Source organism: Ochotona curzoniae, unplaced genomic scaffold, assembly GCF_017591425.1.
Source record: "Ochotona curzoniae isolate NIBS_2020 unplaced genomic scaffold, NIBS_Ocur_1.0 contig_883, whole genome shotgun sequence".
Taxonomy (NCBI): domain Eukaryota; kingdom Metazoa; phylum Chordata; class Mammalia; order Lagomorpha; family Ochotonidae; genus Ochotona; species Ochotona curzoniae.
The window spans coordinates 9,097,650-9,120,750 of NW_024466599.1; the positions used below are offsets into that span (position 1 = coordinate 9,097,650).

Consider the following 23,101-nt stretch of genomic DNA (forward strand, 5'->3'; position numbering starts at 1 on the left):
GTTAAATGAGCAATGGAACTTTCATCTATTTCTAAAATGGAATCCCTTGTTCTTTGAGTGAGCACCTGCCCATGCTAGCGCATGCTGCCCAGGGCAGAGTCCTGAGGCTCACAGATCACCTCTTTAGCCCAGCACTGCAGCCTCCTTCCTTCCCAGCGAACTTTTCAGAGTGGATTTGGCAGAAAGAGGCTAAGTCTGGAGCCTTTCTTTTTCTCTGATTGCTTCTGAATGAATGGCAAGTGCACAGAAGCATGGCCAAAAAGAGCCGAAAAGCCCGTGACACCACTTCAATGTCACCATGTGGCTGTGGGCCAGCATCACTCGAGCTCCAGGCTTAGATACTGATCTAACTGGTCAGGCTGTGGGGCCCAAGGGCTCTGCCTCAGTATCTTGTGGATTGTCAGGTGACCTTGGCGGAGGGCTTCTCTCTCCCGGAGGGCCAGGCGAGTGTGGCTTCCATAGTGGAGGGGTTTGCTCCCAGAGGGCCAGGCGAGCCAGGCTTCCTCGGCAGAGGCGTTCGCTCTCCAAGAGGATCGGGCGAGCAGGCAGTACAGCACCTGGCTGGGCTCTGCTGGTTTTGCATCAGACTCCCATGACTTAGTTTTGTGACCTTAACCAAATCACCTATGGGTGACTCAGTAAGGCATTACTAATGGATGGGAAAGCTGAGACTCAAGAGCTGGAGTGTTCTGATGGTCTCACTCTCGGGGTACACTCCTATGCCACTTGATACAGGAGGCCTACTCCTATAACAGCTTAGCCTTGGGTCAACTTCCCACGAAACAAAGCCACAACATTGGATTGTGAATGATGGTACAGACCTTCTTGGCTCTGCTTTTTCAAAGAAAAAGCTTTGCAGTAACAGACAGGAAATTTTTTGCTAAGAAAGACTAACACACATATTCTTCATCTAACATATATGGTTAACATTTTAAATGCCAACACATACTTTGGGTCCTAGAGTTTGTGGCATTGAGTGAATTCTTTGGCTTTTACTTTCTTTTTCCATAGAAACTGTTAAAACCTTGCAAATTCAGTTTCTGCTGGTGAAAGCAATGTATATAGGACAGCCCTTTCCTTCTCATCTTGGTGGGGTGACTGGTATGGCTAATGTTGACACAACTCACTGTTGCCTTTGAGGAAGCCACTATACTCCTTGGGCCGGAGATCACGTCAGCTGAGTTTTAAGGCCTGTGATGCTGTAACTAAGAAAATGTCTCCAGAGGGATCTCATCAAAATAGACTGTGTAGGGCCCGGCGCGGTGGCGCAAGTGGTTAAAGGTCCTCGCCTTGCACGCCCGGGATCCCATATGGGCGCCGGTTCTAATCCCGGCAGCCCCGCTTCCCTTCCAGCTCCCTGCCTGTGGCCTGGGAAAGCAGTCGAGGACGGCCCAAAGCTTTGGGAACCTGCACCCGCGTGGGAGACCCGGAAGAGGCTCCTGGCTTCGGATCGGCATAGTATCGGCCCGTTGCGCTCACTTGGGGAGTGAATCATCGGACGGAAGATCTTCCTCTCTGTCTCTCCTCTCTGTACATCCACCTTTCCAATGAAAAAATAATAAAAATAAATCTTTAAAAAAAAAAAAATAGACTGTGTAAGTGTGGAACTGAGCGAACATTTTATTGAAAATGGATATTAGCTGTAATGCTAGACAAAACCCAAGTTACTGGTACGTGAGCATCCTGGAGGGCCCAACAGCAGCGGCTGTCACTGGTGCCAGGATGTCTTAAGGCTTTCTTAGCGGGTAATTCTGTCGGGACAGACATGTATTTTGAGAGCAAACGGTTTCCTCTTTCATTGGAAGTATGTGAGAGGCCTGAGCAGGCCATTTGTAAATTCCAGGTGCTGCTGTAGTTTTGGACAAGGTTCCTACTCTGAAGAGTAGACCAGCAGGTGGGAGCCTTACCTCGGGGCTGTAACGTAGTCAGTCTCCCTTACAGATGACCACAATTTTCTAGTTAGAAGATTCTGTAGATACATCTGGAAGAGGGTAAGTGAAGTCAAACTGGTGGCGGGCACAGGCTGGCAGGAGAGGTGGGGTTATGCTAACACGGAGGGTGGACCCAAGCAGATGTCTATAGAGCGTTGGTGGGAGGTGGGGTGATCTGGACCCTGGGCAGCATGGACCCACAGCAAACCTCCCTACACTCAGCCTGCGGCTCTGAGAGCAACATGGGGACTTTTAAAAAAAATCACTTAAATGAACTTAAAATATTTTTAAAAAGTCACCTTATCTACCTAGACACTTTGCTAGTATTACACAGTACTCTCCATTTTTTACTGAAGTAATCCTCAGGGCCAGAGGTTGCTAGTTTATGTGGATTCCTCTGGTGGCCCACCAGCCATCCACTAGTTATGGGGGTGCTTATTTCTCTACACTCCTGCTGCTGTGGCCTCAACGGTCTGGGTGGTCTGATTTGGCATGAGACTCAAGAGAACAAAGTCTGCAGCCCCAGCCACAGCCTCCCGCTTTAAGTGCACGCCCTTCTGCCCTGCGAGCAAGGGCCAGCAAGGAGGCACCAGGGTCCTTAACCTCCTGCAGAGCAGTATGCCTTTCTACACTTGTTTTGCTAAGAGTGCTGACATTCATACTCTTTCTGTGGGTAGCTATATGCAATTAGTGAACCCCAGTATGCCAATCCTATCTGTTTTAAGTGTATATGCCAGCTCTGTTTTCCCAACCACCTGCCTAGAAAGATATCCAGACATGAAGAGATGTCATCCTTAACAAGCTGATGCAGGTCAGCTATGAAGGCCTTGAATCCACTGGAGGTATTGATCATGTGTGGCCTTTCAGCTAAAATTCACATGCCGGAGGACAGAGTTCTCGGTTTTTGGTTCCCAGCTACAATTCTACCAGAGCCTCATAAACACAACCTCATAAAACACCTACCACTTATGAGGTAAGTAGAACCCTTACTTCTAGACAAGATCGTCTAAGTTGGGGTTTGTGGGGGGAGAATCTGCCTGAAGTTACAGAACTAGCTGTGGACCGCAGTCCAGATCTGTCCTTTCCCAACCTTACATCTGTCCCAACCACCCTCTACGGCACACGCTCTCCCTTTTCCACTCAGCCCTACACACCACCACAGTGCAGTTTTAGACACTTCATTAATTGTATTCTACTTGGAAAAGGCTGCTTAAAAACAAACAGGGATAAAAGAGTCAGTCAATAAAGAAGCATGTTAACCTGTCAGTATAAGAAAGAAAACAAAGGGTGAAAACACGCAGCTTGCTCATCATTTACGTACAGCTTTATTGCAATTTGTTGGAACAACGAACAGTCAGCAGGTGCAGTCAGCAGGTGCACGTGTTGCTTCGGGAGCAGCAGTCAGCTCCTGCTGCTCTCTTCCCTCAGGGAGCCTGGGTTACTCACACCCAATGCTGTGCTGCACTGAGGGCCGTGCTGAAAGTTCTTAAGGCTGGATGAGTGCCCCTCACGGCTAGCAGGAGTGACCCAGCTTCGGCCTGATGGCCAGCCTGCTGCAGGTGTTTGGCCAGTTCCTCGGCATCCCAGCGCCCTTGCTGTAGACTGGCCAACAGGTGTTCAATGATATGTGGATAGAAGGGAGTGGAGATACACTTCACCAGCAGCTTGGCATCCAGGAGCAGGGAAAGCAGTTCGTGGTCACAATTTGAATCATTCACCTTTAAGAAATAAGACGGGCAAAACATAAGAGGGTGTTTGCTTGGCCTCCTCTCCCCCAAACAGTTGACTGGGTCTTCATTATCATGCACACTTTTGTCCAGGTTTAGCAGCAAGTGTTCTAGAATGTGGAAGTGAGCTGTGAGCATCTCTGAGGTCGTAGGCATGCACAACAAAGAAGGGTTCCTGGACAGCAGGAGCTCACTTGAATTACCACCACAGTTTCCAGCCACTCGGCTCCAGAACTGGTGTGAAACATTATACATGCATTATTGCCGTGGGTCTTCCCATTGCAAATCTGTGAAACCATCCTCCTTACTTCTCAATTATACAGATAAGGAAACTGAGGTCTACTGTATGCAGTAAACTATCAATCCAGAATCTAAATTTAGGTCAGCCTTCGCTTAACAAAGCCAGTGCTCTCAGCAACCACATTTGCCATTTCATTGTTAATTTTGCCAGTCTATACTCTTTAATTCCAAGTCTCCCCTGAGTACAGAAAAAAAAAAATTTTTTTTGGAACAAGAAAATTCTTTTTTCTAATCTGCTCAGAGAAGATTATAAATAGCATCAGCCACAGTGGGCTTCTGAGTTGGTCTTGCCTCACCCTCCAGGAAACTGGGCACCAAGCTCACTTAAAAAAAAAAAAAGAAAGAAAAGAAAAGTTTTTGCAGGTTCCTTTAGCTTGCAGGTCCTCTATTCCATTTTTCTCCCTGGTCTTATCTTCACAATCTATGCATGATTTTCCACAGCTTGGATCGTCTTTTTAGATCTTTCTCTTTTATAAAATTTCCCATGCATTTTGTAAGGAATCAAGTCCACACTCATCACTTGCCAAAATTCAGAGATTCGCACACTGGGCTGTCAGAAAACTGCTTCATGACAGGCTCTTGTTAATGTCATTATGCACTTTTGCTAATAACTCAGATTGTAGGAAACTTACATTATTTCTGACACGGTATTTCAAAGCTAATTAACTAATATTTAGATCAAACAACTGTAGAGGATATTCTCTTCCCACCTGGCCTCTGATAAAAACTAACTGCTTCTGAAGATGAGAAGGTCAATTGCTTCTGTTGGCTGAAAGAACTTAAGCAGGAGAGCCTGGCACTGTGTGGGAGACTGGGATGCTACTGGCAATGGCGGCATCCCATATGAGGCTCAGTTCACTGATACTGGCTGCTTCACTTCCGATTCTGTTCCCTGCTAACACACCTGGGAAAGCAACAGAGGATCACCCAGGTACTTGAACTGGAGTTCCAGGATCCTGGTTCTGGTGTGGTTCAGCCTTAGTAACCACTGTAGCCATTTTGGGAGTAAACTAATGAATGGAAGATAGCTCTCTCTTCTTCTTTCTCAATCTCTCTCCATTTCTCTTCAAATCTGCCTTTCAAATAATGCAATAAATCTTAAATAATTTAAACAAAGTACTGAAAACAAAAGTTGTTGCACATTGGGCAGGCATCTGGCTTAGTACTAAAGAGGTTGCTTGAAATGCTTGCGTCTCATACCGGCCCCTTCAGAATGTCCAATTCCAGCACTCCGTCTGCTCCAGTTCCTGCATCCTGCCAATGTATGTTCTGGGAGTAGTTAGGTCCACGTGGGAAACCTGGCTCTTAGCTTCAGCCTATCCCAGCCTTGGCATTGAATTTCTTCCTATTTCTCAAGTAATTTTTTTGAAATTACTACTATCAGATAATATATTTCTTACAACTAGAAATCATTCGAAATCCAACATAAACATTTGCTTTATTACCATCTTCTTGGTGACAATTTAACTCTCTTGGCCAAACCAACTTGAATCATTGCTTCATTTCAGCATCCAGTCACATCAACATTTGTTACATAGTTGAACGGAACCATATAAATAAACTGTGGCATATTTGGTAAATGTCCCAAGCACATGATAAGAACTGGATCCCTGCAGAGAATCCTTACACAGGTAGACCATACCCCAGAACTCAAATGACTCCTGACATTAGTCTTTTCTTTCCACAACTCACCCACCCTGTTGGGCCCACACTTGCACTCAATTTTGTCTTGTTTTAAGAGTGGATGGGAGGGCCTGGCGCAGTGGTACAGTGGTTAAGGTCCTCACCTTGCATGCCCGGGATCCCATATGGGCGCCAGTTCTATCCCGGCAGCCCCGCTTCCCTTCCAGCTCCCTGCCTGTGGCCTGGGAAAGCAGTCGAGGATGGCCCAAAGCTTTGGGACCCTGCACCCGCGTGGGAGACCCGGAAGAGGCTCCTGGCTTCAGATCGGCATAGCATGGGCCGTTGCAGCTCACTTGTGGAGTGAATCATTGGATGGAAGATCTTCCTCTCTGTCTCTCCTTTTTGTATATCCACCTTTCCAATAAAAATAAAATAAGTCTTAAAAAAAAAAAAAAGAGTGGATGGGAAAGATAGCTACCAGTGTAAAAGCCCAGCCTTTCTGATTAAGAATGTTCCAGTACTCCTCACTGATACGGCCCAGGAACTCCACACGTTTCCTTCCAGGCAAACAAGTGGCTCCCGTAGAATCCAACCTCTCTGTAACCCACAGCTCTGCAGGGCACCTCCTGACACCCCTTTAAGGCCATTTCTACAAGAACAGTCTACTTGATGTTTAGTATTTGTTCTCCCACAACACAGGGTCCGGTCCTCCAGAGCTGAGATCTGGCTGCCTTTGCTCACTCACATTCCTCCCAACCAGAATGGGTGGCACAGAGTCAGCACTCAGAAGGTTCTGAGCGGTGAGCACAAGAGTCAAAGGAGAAGCATAAAGCTTACTTTCCTTTCCTCCTTGATGGTGCCGCTACTTGCCCTCACATATGTGCGCAGGTGCACACACACACACACACACACACACACACACACACACACATGCACTTAAACAAGTAAACACACATGGAGTATCTGACTGGTGTCTGCATTCTTATTTTGGTTTACTCAGAGAAATAAAGCCTCCTAAGCCACGAGCAGAGAACAGAGTATGTGCCAGGATGCGACACTGTGTGATAGGATATGTGGATAAAAAGGCTCAGAATCCAAACACTACAGGTAATACTTCTTCATTGTTCTGAGTACAAGTTCTCAAGGCTGGGGCCCCTTTATCCGTCTATCAGTCTACTCTCTAATCCCTCCTTTGGGGACCTGACAACAAAGGAAGTGATGGGTTCTGCCTGCTGCTGTGGCTGCCGCTCCCTCCTTGCCTTCCGCATTGCAGTGACATCCTGCAGGTCCAAGTCTGGCCGGGAGAAGTCCGAGTTCCAGAAGCTGCACATGATCTCCCCAGAGTGGGTAAGGACAGGGTTTCTCTGACTTTCTACCAGGTTCAGGCTATGTGCAAGGACAGCACGGTGAGTGTACTCCACTGTTATAATTTTCAAGAAAAATATTGCATATTTTGTGCATATTTATCATGTGCATATTTGTGACAAAACGGAGAACGGGAGAATAGAGGCGATGCTCTTGATAACAAGCCATTTCAACAAGTGTATCTGAAGATGAGAAGTGAGAGGAATAGAGGAGAACGAGACAGCCTAGCAGCCCAGAGTGTGAAGATGCTTCTGCTGCCACACAGGGCCGCCTGGGTGGGACACTCAGGCCAGCAGGGCTCCGTCCCCAAGAACGGCTGAGTGCTGTGCACCCGAGGCGGTCTAAGGTACTGTGTCATGATCACCACCTCATGGATGTGCGCTTTAACTGGCTAACCTCCAGCTGTCCTCACGCTTCCTGTAGCTAAAGATTCCAAAAATCTGACATCTTACACTCCAAAAAATGCAATCAGTATTATCAGTCATCATGCATTACAAGCTATTTAATTCACCTTTTGAGCAATGAGAAAGCTTGAAAATACTTTGAAAAAAAAAAAAAAAACCAAGAGGTCCCCTCAATGCTTCTTCAATGACTTATAGATCATACAGTAACATCATTTTCTTCAAGAAGGTTCTTGATTTTCTTTTTCATTTCTTCAGCGACACATTAGTCATTGTAGCATGTTATTTAACTTCATGATGTTGTTAATTTCTTTTTTTTTTCTTCCTGTTGTTGATTTTGTATTGTGGCTTTTCATTTGCGGGAATATATAGTAGCTGTGTAATGGAGACTATCATATCCAGATGTAAGGATACAACGCAGTATATATCTCTACTTCTAGACAAAGATGGACTCCCAATGAAACTGTTTACTATATCTTGACAATAGGATGCTGGACTCTCTGTCACTGTCCATGCCCACAATGATGGACATATGACTGTGTATGAAGAACTATACTACAGTAATGTTATAGGGGAATGGGGGGGGAGAGGAATTGGGGAAGGGATAAGGGAAATCCCAGTGCCTATGGAACTGTCTCATAAAATAATAATAAAAAGAAGTAAAACTTTAAAAAAAGAAATCAACTCTCTAAAAATGACAACATTCAGATGGGCTCCAATCCTCTGTAGCAAGTGTCTTCCCAAGAAGAGGTCAGAGCACAGAGCCACAGAGGGCTGATGAGGGAGGACCCAGCGAGTAGCCACCGCCTGCAGGCTCCCTCCAGAGCTGTGCCAAAGTGAACCTGGTGTCTAAGCCACCAGGGGTGTGGCACTTTAAAATGCTGATTCCACGAGGAGGGCAAGTAAGGGTGACAGTGTCACAGTGGGACATATTTACCACAAACTTCCCAACTTTAGGTCTTTCTATTTTGAAATGTAAACAGTTTGTGATTTTAGGAGTTCTGTAATAACACATCAAGGCTATTGCAGTTTGAATTTACTGTAAAAATTACTTGTTTCCCTCTGTTTCCTGCCATTTTTAGTTTTTGTTCTGGAAAGGATCAAAGCCTTTGCTTATTTGACAGGGTTCTAGCACTTCTTTTCACATGTGAAGGAGTTCTTTGTGTAACTTAAACAGTAACCTGAATTCCAGTAAAAATCAACAGTCTAGCCTAGTACTATATATATATTTTTTGTTATACAGAAGTTTCACATTTCTTATCATCAGGCAAAGACATAGTTCTTTGCAACTTGTTCTATTCAAAACTTAGAGATTATAATTCTTCAAAGAACTAATGTAAATTATGTTTTCTGACTTTAAAAACACTTACCTTTGAGATAGATCAGGATTTGACTTTGATATATGGCTTGAGGGACAACATGCAGCCCACATTCGACTGGCAGGCGCTTTAAGAGCTTGAGTGAAAAAAAAATGTATCGCTTTGGACCTAATTTCCAATGTTTGAAATTATCATGAGACAACTCCAGAAGGATCAGTTGATTTGAATTAGAGTTGTAGACAGTCTGTTGTGAAAAGACAGGCTGCGGGCTGGAGACAAACTTCCAATTCCAGGTCCTTCACTAAACAGCTATGTGGCCTTGTTAAGGACAACCGCTCTGAGCTCCTGTTTCCGTATCAGAAATAAAGACTCTTTGTAAGGCCTGTCTGGAGACAATCAAGCTTGTAAGTGCCTAGCACAGAGCCTGGTGTAGAGTTCCAGTCCATCAGGATGAGTACAATGCCCAGCAGTTCTATTGTGAGCTGTATTTTGTCTCTGTGTCACTGACTAGTATTTGAGAATAAGTGTTAACTCCGCAGACCCTGGGAAAGAAATCTATTAAAGTGCAAAGCACTACTGTCTTCCAAGCCATTAAAATGTTATCATCTTAATTTGTCTTTCAACAATAGATAATGAACCTCTTCTGAATTTAAATCTTTGATTTTATGGATCTACATCACATTAACAGTAATTACAGTAATGAGGTAAGCTGAAATTCCAGTAGCATAATGCATGCAGGAATTCATTTCAAATGCTCTGAAGATTATTTAATATTTTTTCACTGTTTACCTTAGGGAAGCAATTTTGTCATATTTTGGAATATACTATCACTAGCAAGACATCAAAATGTCAACTAGAAAAGCATAAACCAAACAGAAAAGCAGCACACGTGTACACCCAGAATAGGGAAAGACACCTGTGGTTGAGCTTCTGTGTTTTGGATCAGCTGGACCGCGATTCCCAGAGCTTTCAGCATACCATCAGTTCCACTCCTTGTGGCACTTGATCATACTCCTCTTCTAAAACTAAAACTAGCGTGTGTCAGGTGGCTTACAATCTTGCACTGTTTCTGGCAATCCAAGCTGAATCACTTCTGTGAGAACTGGGGCGCTGACTCTGGCTGGTTCCACACACCGGGATGGCTCCCTTGCTACCTCCTTTAATTCTCTGTATTATCATTTCATATATCAACTTCTTCATGAGATAAATCCTCTAAACAAGATGACTGTATGTCATCTCATCCCTATTCCTGATTCTACATACAGAAGCAGGCTGTGTGTAAGGAGCACTTAATGAGTCCCACAGTGCCACGGGGGGGGGGGGAGCTGCCTACCCCTGTAGAGCCGCTTTCGACCTCTGTGAGACGCCACTGCAGGGCCTCTTGTATCCAGAAGACCAAGCACAAGCTGAGGATGGAGGAAGCAGGGTGGATGTAATGTGCGTAATACGATGAGGTTACAAAGACTATTAGAAATAGACAGATGTACCCAAAACTCTGAGAAAAAAGAACTTCATACTCAAACAGCAGAAGTAGCAGTGATTGCAAAGGCAATCAGTTTCCCTCCAGTTGCTATCCATGAAAGACACAAGCAAGTGCTCACTTGGGTCTGCATCACTTAAATCACATCACGTACCCTGGACTAAGTATACTGAGAGGAAAACCCAATTGGCATTAGAACCAACAGCAAAAGACTTTGTAAACATCCACCTGATCTACCTGCTCTCCTAGCATGCTGAAACAGGAACGTGTGTAAGCCAGAGCTGGGCACAGGGAGGCTACACGGAAGAGCATGCCAGAGTATAACTCCTACCAAGAGGTGCTGGCAGAGCACTAGGATAGAGCCGGAGGAAGAACAAAAAGGGAAGGGTTTCCTGGCTTGACATAACTATGTCAATTCACTCCTAGTTTGCTAATAATATTTAAGGTTTTCCTCCAACTTGGACACTGACCACTGTAGAAAATATTAGTACAATCTAAGGCCTTAAAGGCAAGACTAAAGGAGATAGGAAACACATGAAGGACTGCCTGCGAAAAAGTATCTGAGGAATTCTGAGCAACACCCCAGGACCCCAGGACAAAACCCGGGTCTACAAGTTCAAGATAAAGAGGTGTAGGTTTCCTTGAGGAGGTGCTTTCATGTCACTCTTTCCACAAGAGAACAGACCCCTGGAGTGTGGCAGCTGCCTGCCCCACGAGGGTTCAATCAGAACCTGGATGACTTATTGCATCAGTTCTGCTCCAGGCTTTTTTCAGCGCTCATATTCCATGCTTCAAGATGTACCCAATTTCATTTTTCTGCAGAGACAATCCTTTGCCAATGAAATACAGTCTTTCTAGTTTCATTGAAAGAAGCAGTATGCTCAAATGTGGATTTATAACATTAGGTCTGAGGTTGAAATTTCAGCACTGGCTACATGCTAGTTTTATCACCTCGAAGTTATAGAATTTTCAACTATGAAGCCAGGACAGTCTCTTCTCAAAGAATTATTAAGAAGATAAAATGGGGACCAGCACTATGGCTCAATAGGCTAATCTTTCATTTGTAAGCACTGGAGTCCTTTATGGATGCTGGTTCGTGCCCTGGATGTACCACTCTCCAGCCAGTTCCCTGCTTGTGGCCTGCAGAAGCAGTAACGGGTGGCTCAAGTCCTTGGAACTCTGCACCAATCTGGGAGATCCAGAACAGGCTCCTGGCTCTGGAATGTCTCAGCTCCAACCCTTGAAGCCATCTTTTGAATGAACCAGCGGATGGAAGACCTATCTATCTCCTTCTCTCTGTAAACCTGTCATTCAAATAAAAATGAATAAACATTTTTTTAGAAGACAAATTAAAATGTGCCTGTTATGATACTTGGCAAAGAGATCGAACTTGAAATGTGATGGTTATGATCAGCAACTGGAAGAGACTCCTCACTAGGCGCTAAAGGCCCTCAACAGTTCTTGACTCTATGAAGTATTCTTTCCACAGGAAGGGTAGTTCAGGACATCCTTGGAGGAGGGAGGAGCCCAGGCTTTAACCAGTATCACAAAGGATGAAGCAATGAAGAGCAGGAAGCACCACGACCCCAGTTTTGAAAGGGCAACTGGTAACAGTTCACAAAACATTAAGTAAATGCAGTTACAATCCGTCTATGAGATATTACTCAGCCATTAAGAACAATGAAATTAGAGAATCAAAACAGCAAAATAGGGTAAGGACACATTTAAACAGATGGAAAAATATTAGCCAGTGTGAATCAGACAAGGCACATTCCAGGAAATAGAAGAGGACAGAACAACAGCAGAGGGGTACCTGCAGACTGACAGACACAGGAAAGCAGCAGACACAATGGTGTGGTGTTGCAGAGACTGATACTCCAGTGGAATTCAGCAAACTGAACTCCACCAGCAGCCAGAACTCCTCCAGAAACAAGGTGGGAAGTGACATTCACCAGGAGTTCCAGAGATAAACGCAGACAAAGAACTGCTCATCCTGCTTGTCTGTTTGATTTGACCAGGAGCAGAGACAGAGCAGCAGATCCCAGATGGACGGTGTGGAAACAGGTGAATTTCACAGCCCAGTCCACCTGCTAGAGCTGTATCTGATGCCATTTTGGTTAAGAAGGCAAGGGTTATGGGGCATGGCTGCGCATGCACTAAGCTTGGAGTGAACCCATTTCTGATTCAGTAAACTGCAACAATGTGGCATCCTACAGGCTCCACCCAAGACAGTTCCAGTGACCCTAAGACCTGACAGCCAGCAGATCAAAATCTCTAGTAGTGGTCCATCAGGCGCCATTTTGTACAGTGTAGCAAGAACTTTGAGACTGAGGGGACAACAGTGCGCTGCGCATGCACTGAACTTGGCAAGAACTAACTGAGCTCAGTGTACTGCACTGGTCCCGCAGGGAAAATAATACTGACTTTGACATCCTACAGGTAAAAATAGGTCTGTGTGGCCCTCAGAACTAATGGCCAACAGTTCCGACCAGATCAGCCCCACAAACAACCTAGCTATATAGGACACCCGGTGTCTCCCAAATCCTGGGACCTATTCCAACCGGAAGTGAGAGAAAGGTTGTATAGACGACTTCAGGTGCAGCACGGTATCACAGTAGGAGGAGACTGGTGAGCTAGGAACTGCGGCTAAGGAGATCATGGTGGAAATCTAACATAAGAACCCAGACCTGGAACTCTCTGGAGAGAGTGGCAATAGGATGCTGGACTCTCTGTCACTGTCCATGCCCACAATGATGGACATATGACTGTGTATTAAGAACTATACTATAGGGCCCAGCGCGTGGTAGCGCAAGTGGTTAAGGTCCTCGCCTCGCACGCCCGGGATCCCATATGGGCACCGGTTCTATCCCAGCAGCCCCGCCTCCCTTCCAGCTCCCTGCCTGTGGCCTGGGAGAGCAGTCGAGGACGGCCCAAAGCTTTGGGACCCTGCACCCGCGTGGGAGACCCGGAAGAGGCTCAGCCAATTCGGATTGGCTCAGCTCCAGCCGTTGCGGCCACCTGGGGAGTGAACCATCAGACGGAAGATCTTCCTGTCTCTCCTCTCTGTATATCCGCCTTTCCACTACTCCATGGAATACTACTCAGCTATTAAAAAAAACAAAATGCAGTTCTTTGTGGCTAAATGGGCACAACTGGAAACTATAATGCTAAGGGAAATGAGCGAATCCCAAAAGATTAGATACCACATGTTTGCCTTGATTTAACCTGTAATTTTTTGTTTGGTTGTTTGTTATTTTTTGAACCTGTCATTGATACTGTCTCAACCCAGATGTTTCGAAGAATGGAACTTGCATTATTTTTAACATATTGTTTACCCAATACTATGTCAATTAATTCCATAATGTTGTATATTGATACTGAGGCCTTGTTGGGGCTTTTAACTGACCGGATCTTTACTCTGTTAGACCTATCTTCAGACTATAGAAGGTCTCCCCAAGAGGCCACTGAACTTATCTGGACAATAAGATGCTGAACTTTATGCTAGGCATGTGTTTGCAAGCAATGAATCTCAACTGAACTTGAACTATGGTTATGCAACAAGGTGGAGGAATCCACCATGGGGGGAGGGGTATGTTAGGGGTGGGGGGAATCCCCAGCGCCTATAAAACTGTACTACATAATACAATGTAAGCAACAATAAAAAAAAAAAAAAGAACTATACTATAGTAATGCTATAGGGGAACTCAGTGAGGGGGGGAAGGGAATTGGAGAAGGGATAAGGGAAATCCCAGTGCCTATGGAACTGTCTCATAAAATAATTGTAAAAAGAAGTAAAACTTTTTTTAAAAAATGCAGTTAAAACAGCTATCACACAGGGCACAGCCAAGCAGCCTACTAGCTAAATCCTCCCCTTGCGTGCCCAAGATCCCATATGAGCACCGGTTCGTTTTCCAGCTATTCTACTTCCCATCTAGCTCCCTGCTTGTTACCTGGGAAAGGAGAAGAGGATAGCCCAAAGCCTCGGAACCCTGCACCTGCATGGGAGACCTAGAAGAAGCTCCTGGTTCCTGGCTTCTGACTGGTTCAGCTCAGCTTTGGCTTTTGCAGCCTCTTGGAGAATGAACCAGCAGACGAAATATGTGTGTCTCGTTCTCTCTGTAAAGCCGCCTTTCCAATAAAAATAAATAAATCTTTACAAAATATGGCTACCTTACGGTATTCAGTAAACAAATGCTGGCAGGCAAGGATGTGAGGAAAAGTTATCCTAATGCATTATTGGTGAAATGTAAAGTAATGTAGCATTATGTAAGACAATATGGAGATTCCCCACATTATCTGAAAACAGATCTACTATATGATGCAGACATCCCATTTCTGGGAAGTGATCCAAGTGAAATGCAATCAGCATAAGAAGAGCTACCTGGACCTCTGTATTTCTAAGAGCTCAATTCACAATACCTAAAACACAAAATTAAGCCAGATGCCCATCAACTGATGACTGGATAAAGAAAATGTGGTATTTTATCTACTACACAATACCATTCAGCCATAAAAAGAATGAAATCTTGTCTTCTGCAATTAAATTGATGCAACTGGAAACCATTATTCTTAGTTTAATGAGCCAGTCTCAAAAAGATGGCTATCGTGTTTTCTCTGATCTGTGGTAACTAACACTCAGAGGACAAAACAGGCATTCTAGTGTGAGCGAGCCTGACACCACGGGATATGATTGTTGCTTATAGCTTTTGTCTATACCCCTCAGGAACAGTAAGTTTATTTTTTTCCTACTAGCTCTGTGCTGATATATTTATGCAATGGAGTGTTAACTCTGTGACTGTGAACTGAAATGAAAATATCCCATTGTAAAAATAAGAAATGAAGGAAGTAATGAGGAAGGAGAAGTATGGTGGGGCAGGCAGGAGGGAGTTTTTATCACTTCACACAGATAAAAAATGTATATAAGAAAGAAAGAAGGTATAACATAAAGAATTTTTTGTTCTCAACTATTTGAAAGGAAGCTACTCATGCGATATCCCAAATCTTGAATATTGCATAACCTATTTCCATTCACAACGAATGACACTCTTAATGCAACAAAAATACAGTCATCAAAATCCAAATTTAGAAATTAATATTACTGCCCTCGAATACTTAGCCTCCATGAAGAGAATATCATTAGTATTTTGACAGGGACTTAGTAAGTGTATAAATTACCTTGGGTACAATGGACATTTTAACAATATTAATTCCTCTAATCTGCAATGTGAGAAGATATTCTCATTTTTGCATCTTCTTTAATTTCTTCTATTTTAATTTTCATTGTGAAGATGTTTCACATCTTCAATTTTATTTTTCATGACTATAGAGAATAGGACTGCTTGTATAATTTCATTTCAGCAATTTTATTATTGGCATGTAAAAGAACTACTGATTTGTATGTACTAGAAAAATAATGTAATCACAAGACAGACTTCCCACTTCTAGTTCAGGAGAGAGACAGTTGGCTACATTTAAAAGGGCACAATTTAAACACTAGAGGTTTGCAATTTCAGAAGAGCTTAGCGACAGAAATGAAGATGGCTGCAGGAGGAAAGCTGGGATAATGTCTGGTATCAGCATTTGAGCACCAGCCTTGTAACTGTAAACACCTCAAAGCTGGCACTGGGGTATAATGAACAGTGAAGGAACACACGCTGGCAGCAAACAGTGGGGGCACCTTGCCTTCTTCTGCATACTATGCAGAGCAAATGCCACCAGAGGAGTCACAGAGGAATGATGAATCATAGTAATTCCACATTTCATTACATAGCATTCTTGAAATAACAAAATGACTGATACAAGAAACAGATGAGTGGTTTCAAGGGGTTGTGTGAGAGGTGGAGAGGGACAGGGTGACTCATCCCACAGACCTAGACATCGATACACACAAAGAAATGCACACATTACTTGTGATGCCTGAATTAAGAATACAAAACTATCAACATCAATATCCTGGTTGTATTATTATATGTCAATCATGTAAGATGATTCCATTTGTGGAAGCTAGGTAAACAATTATAAGATTTTTAAAAACTGAACAAAAGCCAAAAGGTATCTGAAAACTGGAAAAAACCCTGTATAACTTGAGCTGTTGGCTGGATGCAGAATGCTGAAAGAGCTCCGCATTTCTGTGGAACACATCTGAAGGGTACCGTAGACCAAACCTAATGTGAACACCTGAAAGTATCAATAAATCTTACTTCTGAATTCCTAAGGCAAGCAACTTGTGGGTAGGTAAGTGACGCATCTCGATCATTTATTCCTGTGGCTTTGCCTTGGGCATCTGAGGGGCGTAAGAGGTTTTGCGTGTTTTCATAATAACAGGCAAGCAGCTCACAGTGTGCAGAGTAGTTTTAAAATCACCTAGCTTTAGCACAAGGCAGGTATAAAATGTGGAGATGAAATTGTTACAGAGGTAAGTTACTGCAGTTTAAAAACTACTTGGACAATGTCAGCAAAATGACAGAATGGGAAGTATTAGGCTCAACAAAACACATACTAGAAGGATCTCTTGAAAACCCCAAGCCTGAGACAGTACTGTATGGTCCACAGAGCTGATCAAAATCCAAATTCAAAGTGTAGTAAGAACAATGTTACTCCAACTGTGCTACCCTCTCCCTGTCTCCAAGTTTGCGTCATGCCTGGGGGAGAGGAGTTTGCTGGGCCCACAGTTTCTATGGAGAAAACAAACATGAGAGACAGACATCCAACAGACATTCTAACATGCTTCCCAAAAAGACTGTGCTAGTCTCACTTCACCGGGGACACCAGGGGCAACAACAGAGTCACACAGCCAGAAGGCCAGGCAGAAATACAGCCAGGAGGGTGGGGTTCCACAGACAGGCATGTGGAAATAGGTGCAACCTCTGTTCCTGTCAACCATCATGTCTGATCAGAGTGTCAGTGACCTTCATGGTTCACCTACACAGCTAGTGACTTTCAGAAGCATGTTGGGAAGTACAATCTATCTCCAGTGGCTAGACTGCCCAGACCCACACCCCACTTCAGCAACTCAGCCGCTACCCATTCCAGAGAAACCATGTGGCTATGCAGGCTGAGCTCAGGACGTCAAGCAGTGTCTCATGAGCTCAAAATATCCTCCCAGCGACTCCACCCAGGCAGGGAATGTCCATGAATACACATCTCAGACAAGTGCAGGTGACAGACATGCTTGTTCAGGGAGGTCAATCAAGCACTCAACTTGGTCAAAAGTCCCACCCCATGGCCCCATCCTAACAGGGAGGACATCTTCAATCATGTATTTCCAAAAACATAGTCTATGGCCACATCCAAGGCAGTGACCGTTGCATCTAGAGCCAACATGCAGCCTTCCCCAACTTCAGATATCAAACACTGGACTTGCTTGGTTAGGAAAGTATCTGTGACCGTTATGTGACCCTGACAGCAACTCTGCCTGATACCAGAGAAAACACAACATCCCATTAAATAGAGAATTCACAACAAACTCTGTCTGCCTGGTGTCTTTACCACATGAGCGTTGTAGAATTATAGTCCAGACTATTGAAGGTCTGTTCCTGTCACAAAGAATGCCTAAAACATTCAAAAGAGATGTCTGTTTACTCAAAGTTACAGATAAAAGCACAAAAAGACACAATGGTTATGAAACATTGGGGAATCATGACACCTCTAAAGGAAATGAATGAATTTTCAATAATGGCTCCCAGAAAATGGAGATCTATGAAATAGCTAATAAAGAATGCAGAATGTATTCATAACAAAGTTTAGTGAACAAAAAGGACAGAAAATTGAATGACATTTGCAAAAACAACAGACACAAAAAAGCAATAACTAGCAAACAGAAACCTTCAAAAGCACAAAAGTCCTAGAGATGAAGAATATAATGATTGAAGAGATGTCAACAGAAAGCTTCAACAGATGACTGACTCAACTACACAGAATCAATGAGTTGGAGGACAGTATATTTCTTATCCAAAGTAGTACGAAGAAATCAGGAACACAAAAAATGAAGAAAGGCTGAGGGAATCATGTGACTCTGTCTAGAATGCACATATTGGCATAGGAGTTGCAGAATTAGAACAAGGGGTGGAGAGAAGAAAGTCTATCTAAAGAAACAATCTCCGTAAAGTTTCCCAACTGAGGGATAAGTGCCAACAAGTACACGATGCAAGAGGTCTTGAGTCTGATTTCCACAACACACACTAACCAAACTATTGAAAGAGATTCAGACAGTAGAAAGAAACACATAACATACAAAGTAATGTCAACAGGAGTAACTGTAGGTTTCTTATCAGAAACCCTAAAAACCAGGAGAGAGGGGGATTACACGTTCAAAGTGCTAAAGCAGAAAATAAACCAACAATTATGAACACTTTGCCCATGAAACTTGCCTTGAAATAAGCAAAGGGAAGGAAAAACTTTCTTTTCCCAGAAAAGCAAACTATAAAGGAGCTCATCATCATCACCAGATTAGACTTACAGGAATTAAAAGGATTTCATGAGATTGAAACTAAAAGCTACTGATTAATAAATCAGGTACAAAAGTCTCCAAGGCACAAGTAAAACAGAATTATATTCAGAATGCTCCAATGCAACATGTAAGGCAATTTTATTATGAGTAATTTAAGTTATAACACAGCACTTACATCTAACAAATTTATCAAAAATATAGCTTATAAAATCACATTAATTTCTTAAAAATATCTAATGATTCCCTGTTTATTTTGTAAAATGTTTATTTACATGAAAGATGTATTGTCAGAGAGTGAGAGAGACAAACAGATGCAGACATAACATCCACCCAATAATTCACCACAAATGGTCACAACAGCCAAGATCATGTAGAAGCCTGAACTGGGTCTCCCAACAAAGGAGTCCAAGTACTCTGGCCGTCAGTTGCTGCCTTCCCAGGTATATCAGCTGCAAGTTGGATAGGACATGGAGCAGCTGGGATTCAACCTGGCACTTCAATGTGAGAAGCCAGTGGCAAAGCTGTGGCTCAATCCGCTGTAGCACAAAGCTGGCCCCATCAGATTAATTCTGACATCAAAACTACAAAATACAGAAGTCAGCGTAAAAGTAGAGTTGTCATACACAAAATTAAATTATTATCAGCGTGAAACAGGAATGTGATAAGTCCAAGATTTTTTATGTAAGCCTTATGGCAAGGATTAAGCAAAAATCTTTAGCAGAGAAAATAAAAATAGAGGATTCAAAGAGTTTTTAGAGAAATATCACTAAATTACACAGGAACACTAACACAGAGAGGAACAAAGCATCTATAAAAAAACAACAAAAATAGAAATGTCAGATCTTACATATGAGTAATTACTTGGAATGTAAATGAATCAAATTTTTCAATAAAAACACAAAGAGTGACTGAACAAAGTAAGGACATCTTATATGTTTCCTATAAGAAACTCATACCACTTTTTAAGGAATTGTAGCCTAAAATTGAAGGGATGAAAAATACATTCCATGAAAATAGAAACCAAGCGCAGGATGGCTCATCAACAAAGCCAGAAAGTAATACAAAAACTTAAACAGAGACAACAAGCCATTACACAGTAATAAAGGGTCAATTAATCAAGAGAATATAACAATGCATACAAAGCATTGGACCCAACAGTAGAGCATCTAAATCAATAAAATAATTACTAAAAAATCTGAAAGAAGAGATAGGCATCAAGCTAGGAAACAAGATTTCAATTGCCCACTTTCAACAATGAACAGGTCACCTAGACAGAAAATAAGGAAATGTTGGACTTGAACTGTACTTTAGATCAAAGAGACCTGACAGGTATCCCCAGAACATTTCTCTGAATACACACTCCTCTCAACTAGACATGGTAAGTCACTCAGAGTACGTTACATGATGGGACTCCAAACAAGCCCTGTTCAACTTAAGAAGAATGACATTATAGTAGGTATTTTCCCCACCGATGTGGTATGAAACTTAATCGATCCCAGGGGTTATTTCAGATAACTTAAAATACAATACACTTTTGAACAATAAACAGTCAATGAAGGAATAAAAATGGGAAATAAAAAAATATCTGAAGACAAAAATGGAAATATCATATAAAAACCTGCGGGGTATAGCAAAGATTGTTCTAAAAAATGTTTGTAGCAGCAAACATGTACAGCAAAAAGGAGTTTTTAAGTAACATTTCACATCAGGAAGTTAAAAAGTGGGCAGAGCAAAATGGCTGTAGTGGCTAAACCCTCACCTTGCAAGCACCGGGATCCCATTTAGGTGCTCCACTTTCCACCCAGCTCCCTGCTTATGACACATGAAGTAGTACAGGATGGCCCAAAACCCCAGTTGGGGCCTCACACCCACATGGAAGACCCAGAAGAGGTTCCTGGCTCCTGCTTTCAGATTAGCTGAGCTCTGCTTACTGCAGTCATTTTGGGAGTGAACAAGCAGATGAAAGATCCGTCTCTCCTTCTCTCCACAAGCCTGATCTGCCTTTCCAATAAAAATAAATAAATCTATTTAAAAAGAAAAAAGAACAAGTTAATCCAAAAGTTAGGATATCAAAGGAAATCATAAAAATATCAGAAATAAATCAAACAACAGAAAAATACTACATTGATGAAAAAATTAGTTTCTTTGAAAAGATAAAGTCAGCAAAGCCTTAGTTAGGTCAAGAGAAAAAATTAAAACTGAAACCAGAAAGGAGAAACTATAATTGAAATGATTAAAATACAGATGATCACAAGATATTACTGTACACAATTATATATTAACACCACTGGACAACCTGGAAGAACTAGATACACCACTAACCATATTATTCTACTAAAACCGATTCCTGCAGAAACAGAAACTCGATCATTAACAAAGAGATTAAATCAATAAAAACAAAGCCAAAAACCAAACCACAAACCAAAGCACCCTCCCAGCAAGTGTCTACCTTCATGAATGAATCCTATAAAATATTTACAGAATAACTGTAAATCCCACACTCACACAATCAAGATGAGGGTGTTTTCTTAGGAGAACAGCATTGCCCTGATATCAAGGTCCTGTCGAAACCATACCAAAAAAGAAAACAGCACGTGGAGACAAGCTACCGACAGAGTATGTGCAAGTTAGGCCCTCAGCAAGAGGGAAAATGCAGCACAGAGCTGCTCAAATAAATCCACAGTAAGAACACTAAAAACTCAATTAGAAACAGGCAAGGCACCTAAACAGAAATTTTTGAAAAGATAATATACAAATAACTAAAAGCTATAAGTAAAGTGTTCAACACCGTGAATTACTACAAAAGTGTAAACTGCAACCACTATGAGTTACGTCACACCTATCATAATGGCTATTCCCCAAAAGACACAGAGATAACACTCGCTAGTGACAATGTGCGTCTGGGGGAACTGTCCTGGACAGCACGGAGACTATATGCAAGAAGAGGATCTGACAGTTCAAAATCACTGGGAGAAAATGGCAAATATTCTTCCCAAAACAAATGTTTCTTTAAGGTGACGGGTATATTAACTATCTAAATTATGCCAAGCTGTTCATAAAATTATATCATTTAGCATGCTATAAGTTTATGTAACACCTTGCATAAAAATCAGAAAATACAGTTTAAAATGAAAAAAAATAAGGACCCCTTGGACAGTGCAGCATTCCCACTTAGGATGGCTGGTGTGTGTGTGCGTGTGCGTGTGCGTGTGCGTGTGTGTGTGTGTGTGTGCGCGCATACATGCTTGCAGCAGCTTGTGTGGGCAGCACCATAGTTAGCAGGCAGGGAGTCCCTGCTCCAGTTACAATCCTGACACGAGTGTTTCTGAAGAAGAGTCTTTAGGATGAAAACTGATGTATTCGCTTATGGAATCCAGGGGTGGATAAAGACGACTCCATGCACAATGCACACGGAGGGGTAGTGTATACAGCATCTCTCTTTATTCCCATGGCAAACTGTAGTGAAAATACCCCGGCAGATGCAACACACCACATGACGGAGCGAGCGAATCAACTGCAGGACACGCAGCCCGACTGCCTAGTTTTCTTCCAATTTCCTACGCATTTAATATGAAACAGATGAAGAAGAAAGTCCAGTGTAGTCCATTTCACATCAAGTCCCATGTTGTACAACATGGGAAGAGGCAGGTGGGCTCCCAACAGGCCTTTTGATCACAGCTTGACCCAGTTCCTTAGGGCTTTCTGTTAAGACTTCTCATTACCTAGGTCACTATTTTGAAAATGCATCTTAAGTAGAAAATGCCATCAGATGTCTCAATTTCTTCTAATGACTGCTCCCAAATACAGTTATATTTTACTTTGCTATAATTTACCTTTTTTTCATCCTTTGTTATTAACAACACTTTCCTTCAGTGACATCTTCTGACCAACCTTCACTGTCTTGTGTAATCAAGAGTCCACCTCTGTCCAAGGACTGCCTTTCCTCTCTGGTCCCAAGAAGATACCCTGCCACACTCTGCGTGCGTGAGAGAGTAAGCGTGTGTGTAAAGTTATATTCATGCCTGTGTGTCGTATAGACACACTAAATTCAAAGAAAAGAAGGCCATCTTTACTACTAAGCTTCATAAGGATTCTTCAATGTAAGTCATCTAGTCCTGAAGTGTAAAATTTTAAACAGGTAGAGAAAGTTCCTTCCTTCCTCACAAGACAACAAGCCCTGAAAGACAAAGCTTGATTTCAGCACCTGCTGTTCAAGCCAGGCACCTGCTTCAATGGGATTCACACGCCAGGGTAAAGAAGGGCTTGGAACTTTGAACAGGAAATGCGACAATGTCCCACTTGCCTCTACCTAGCCAGAGAATACCCACACATACACCAGGACCGGAAAGCCAGCCTGCTGCTATGCATTCCCTAGTGTCAAGTAACAGGACAAGGCGGCTGCTGGAAATGCCATCTTTCTCGAAGAGACTCACACATGGCTTTTCCAGGAAAACTCCTAATTTTTGGATTCAGCAGCTAAACAGAGTCTAGTTTAGGGGATAGGTT

General features: G+C 42.8%; 1 protein-coding gene across 2 annotated transcripts in view; it reads right to left on the reverse strand.

The window, feature by feature from the left end:
• Positions 1–3,243: 3,243 nt before the first annotated feature.
• NBAS (NBAS subunit of NRZ tethering complex) overlaps positions 3,244–23,101 on the reverse strand; it is a 300,840-nt gene continuing 280,982 nt past the window's right edge. For both annotated transcript variants that reach the window (XM_040992846.1, XM_040992845.1), the window contains exon 52: positions 3,244–3,649. In XM_040992846.1, the coding sequence (XP_040848780.1) occupies positions 3,374–3,649 (276 nt within the window). In that variant the 3' untranslated portion in view covers positions 3,244–3,373. The remainder of the gene's footprint in view (positions 3,650–23,101) is intronic.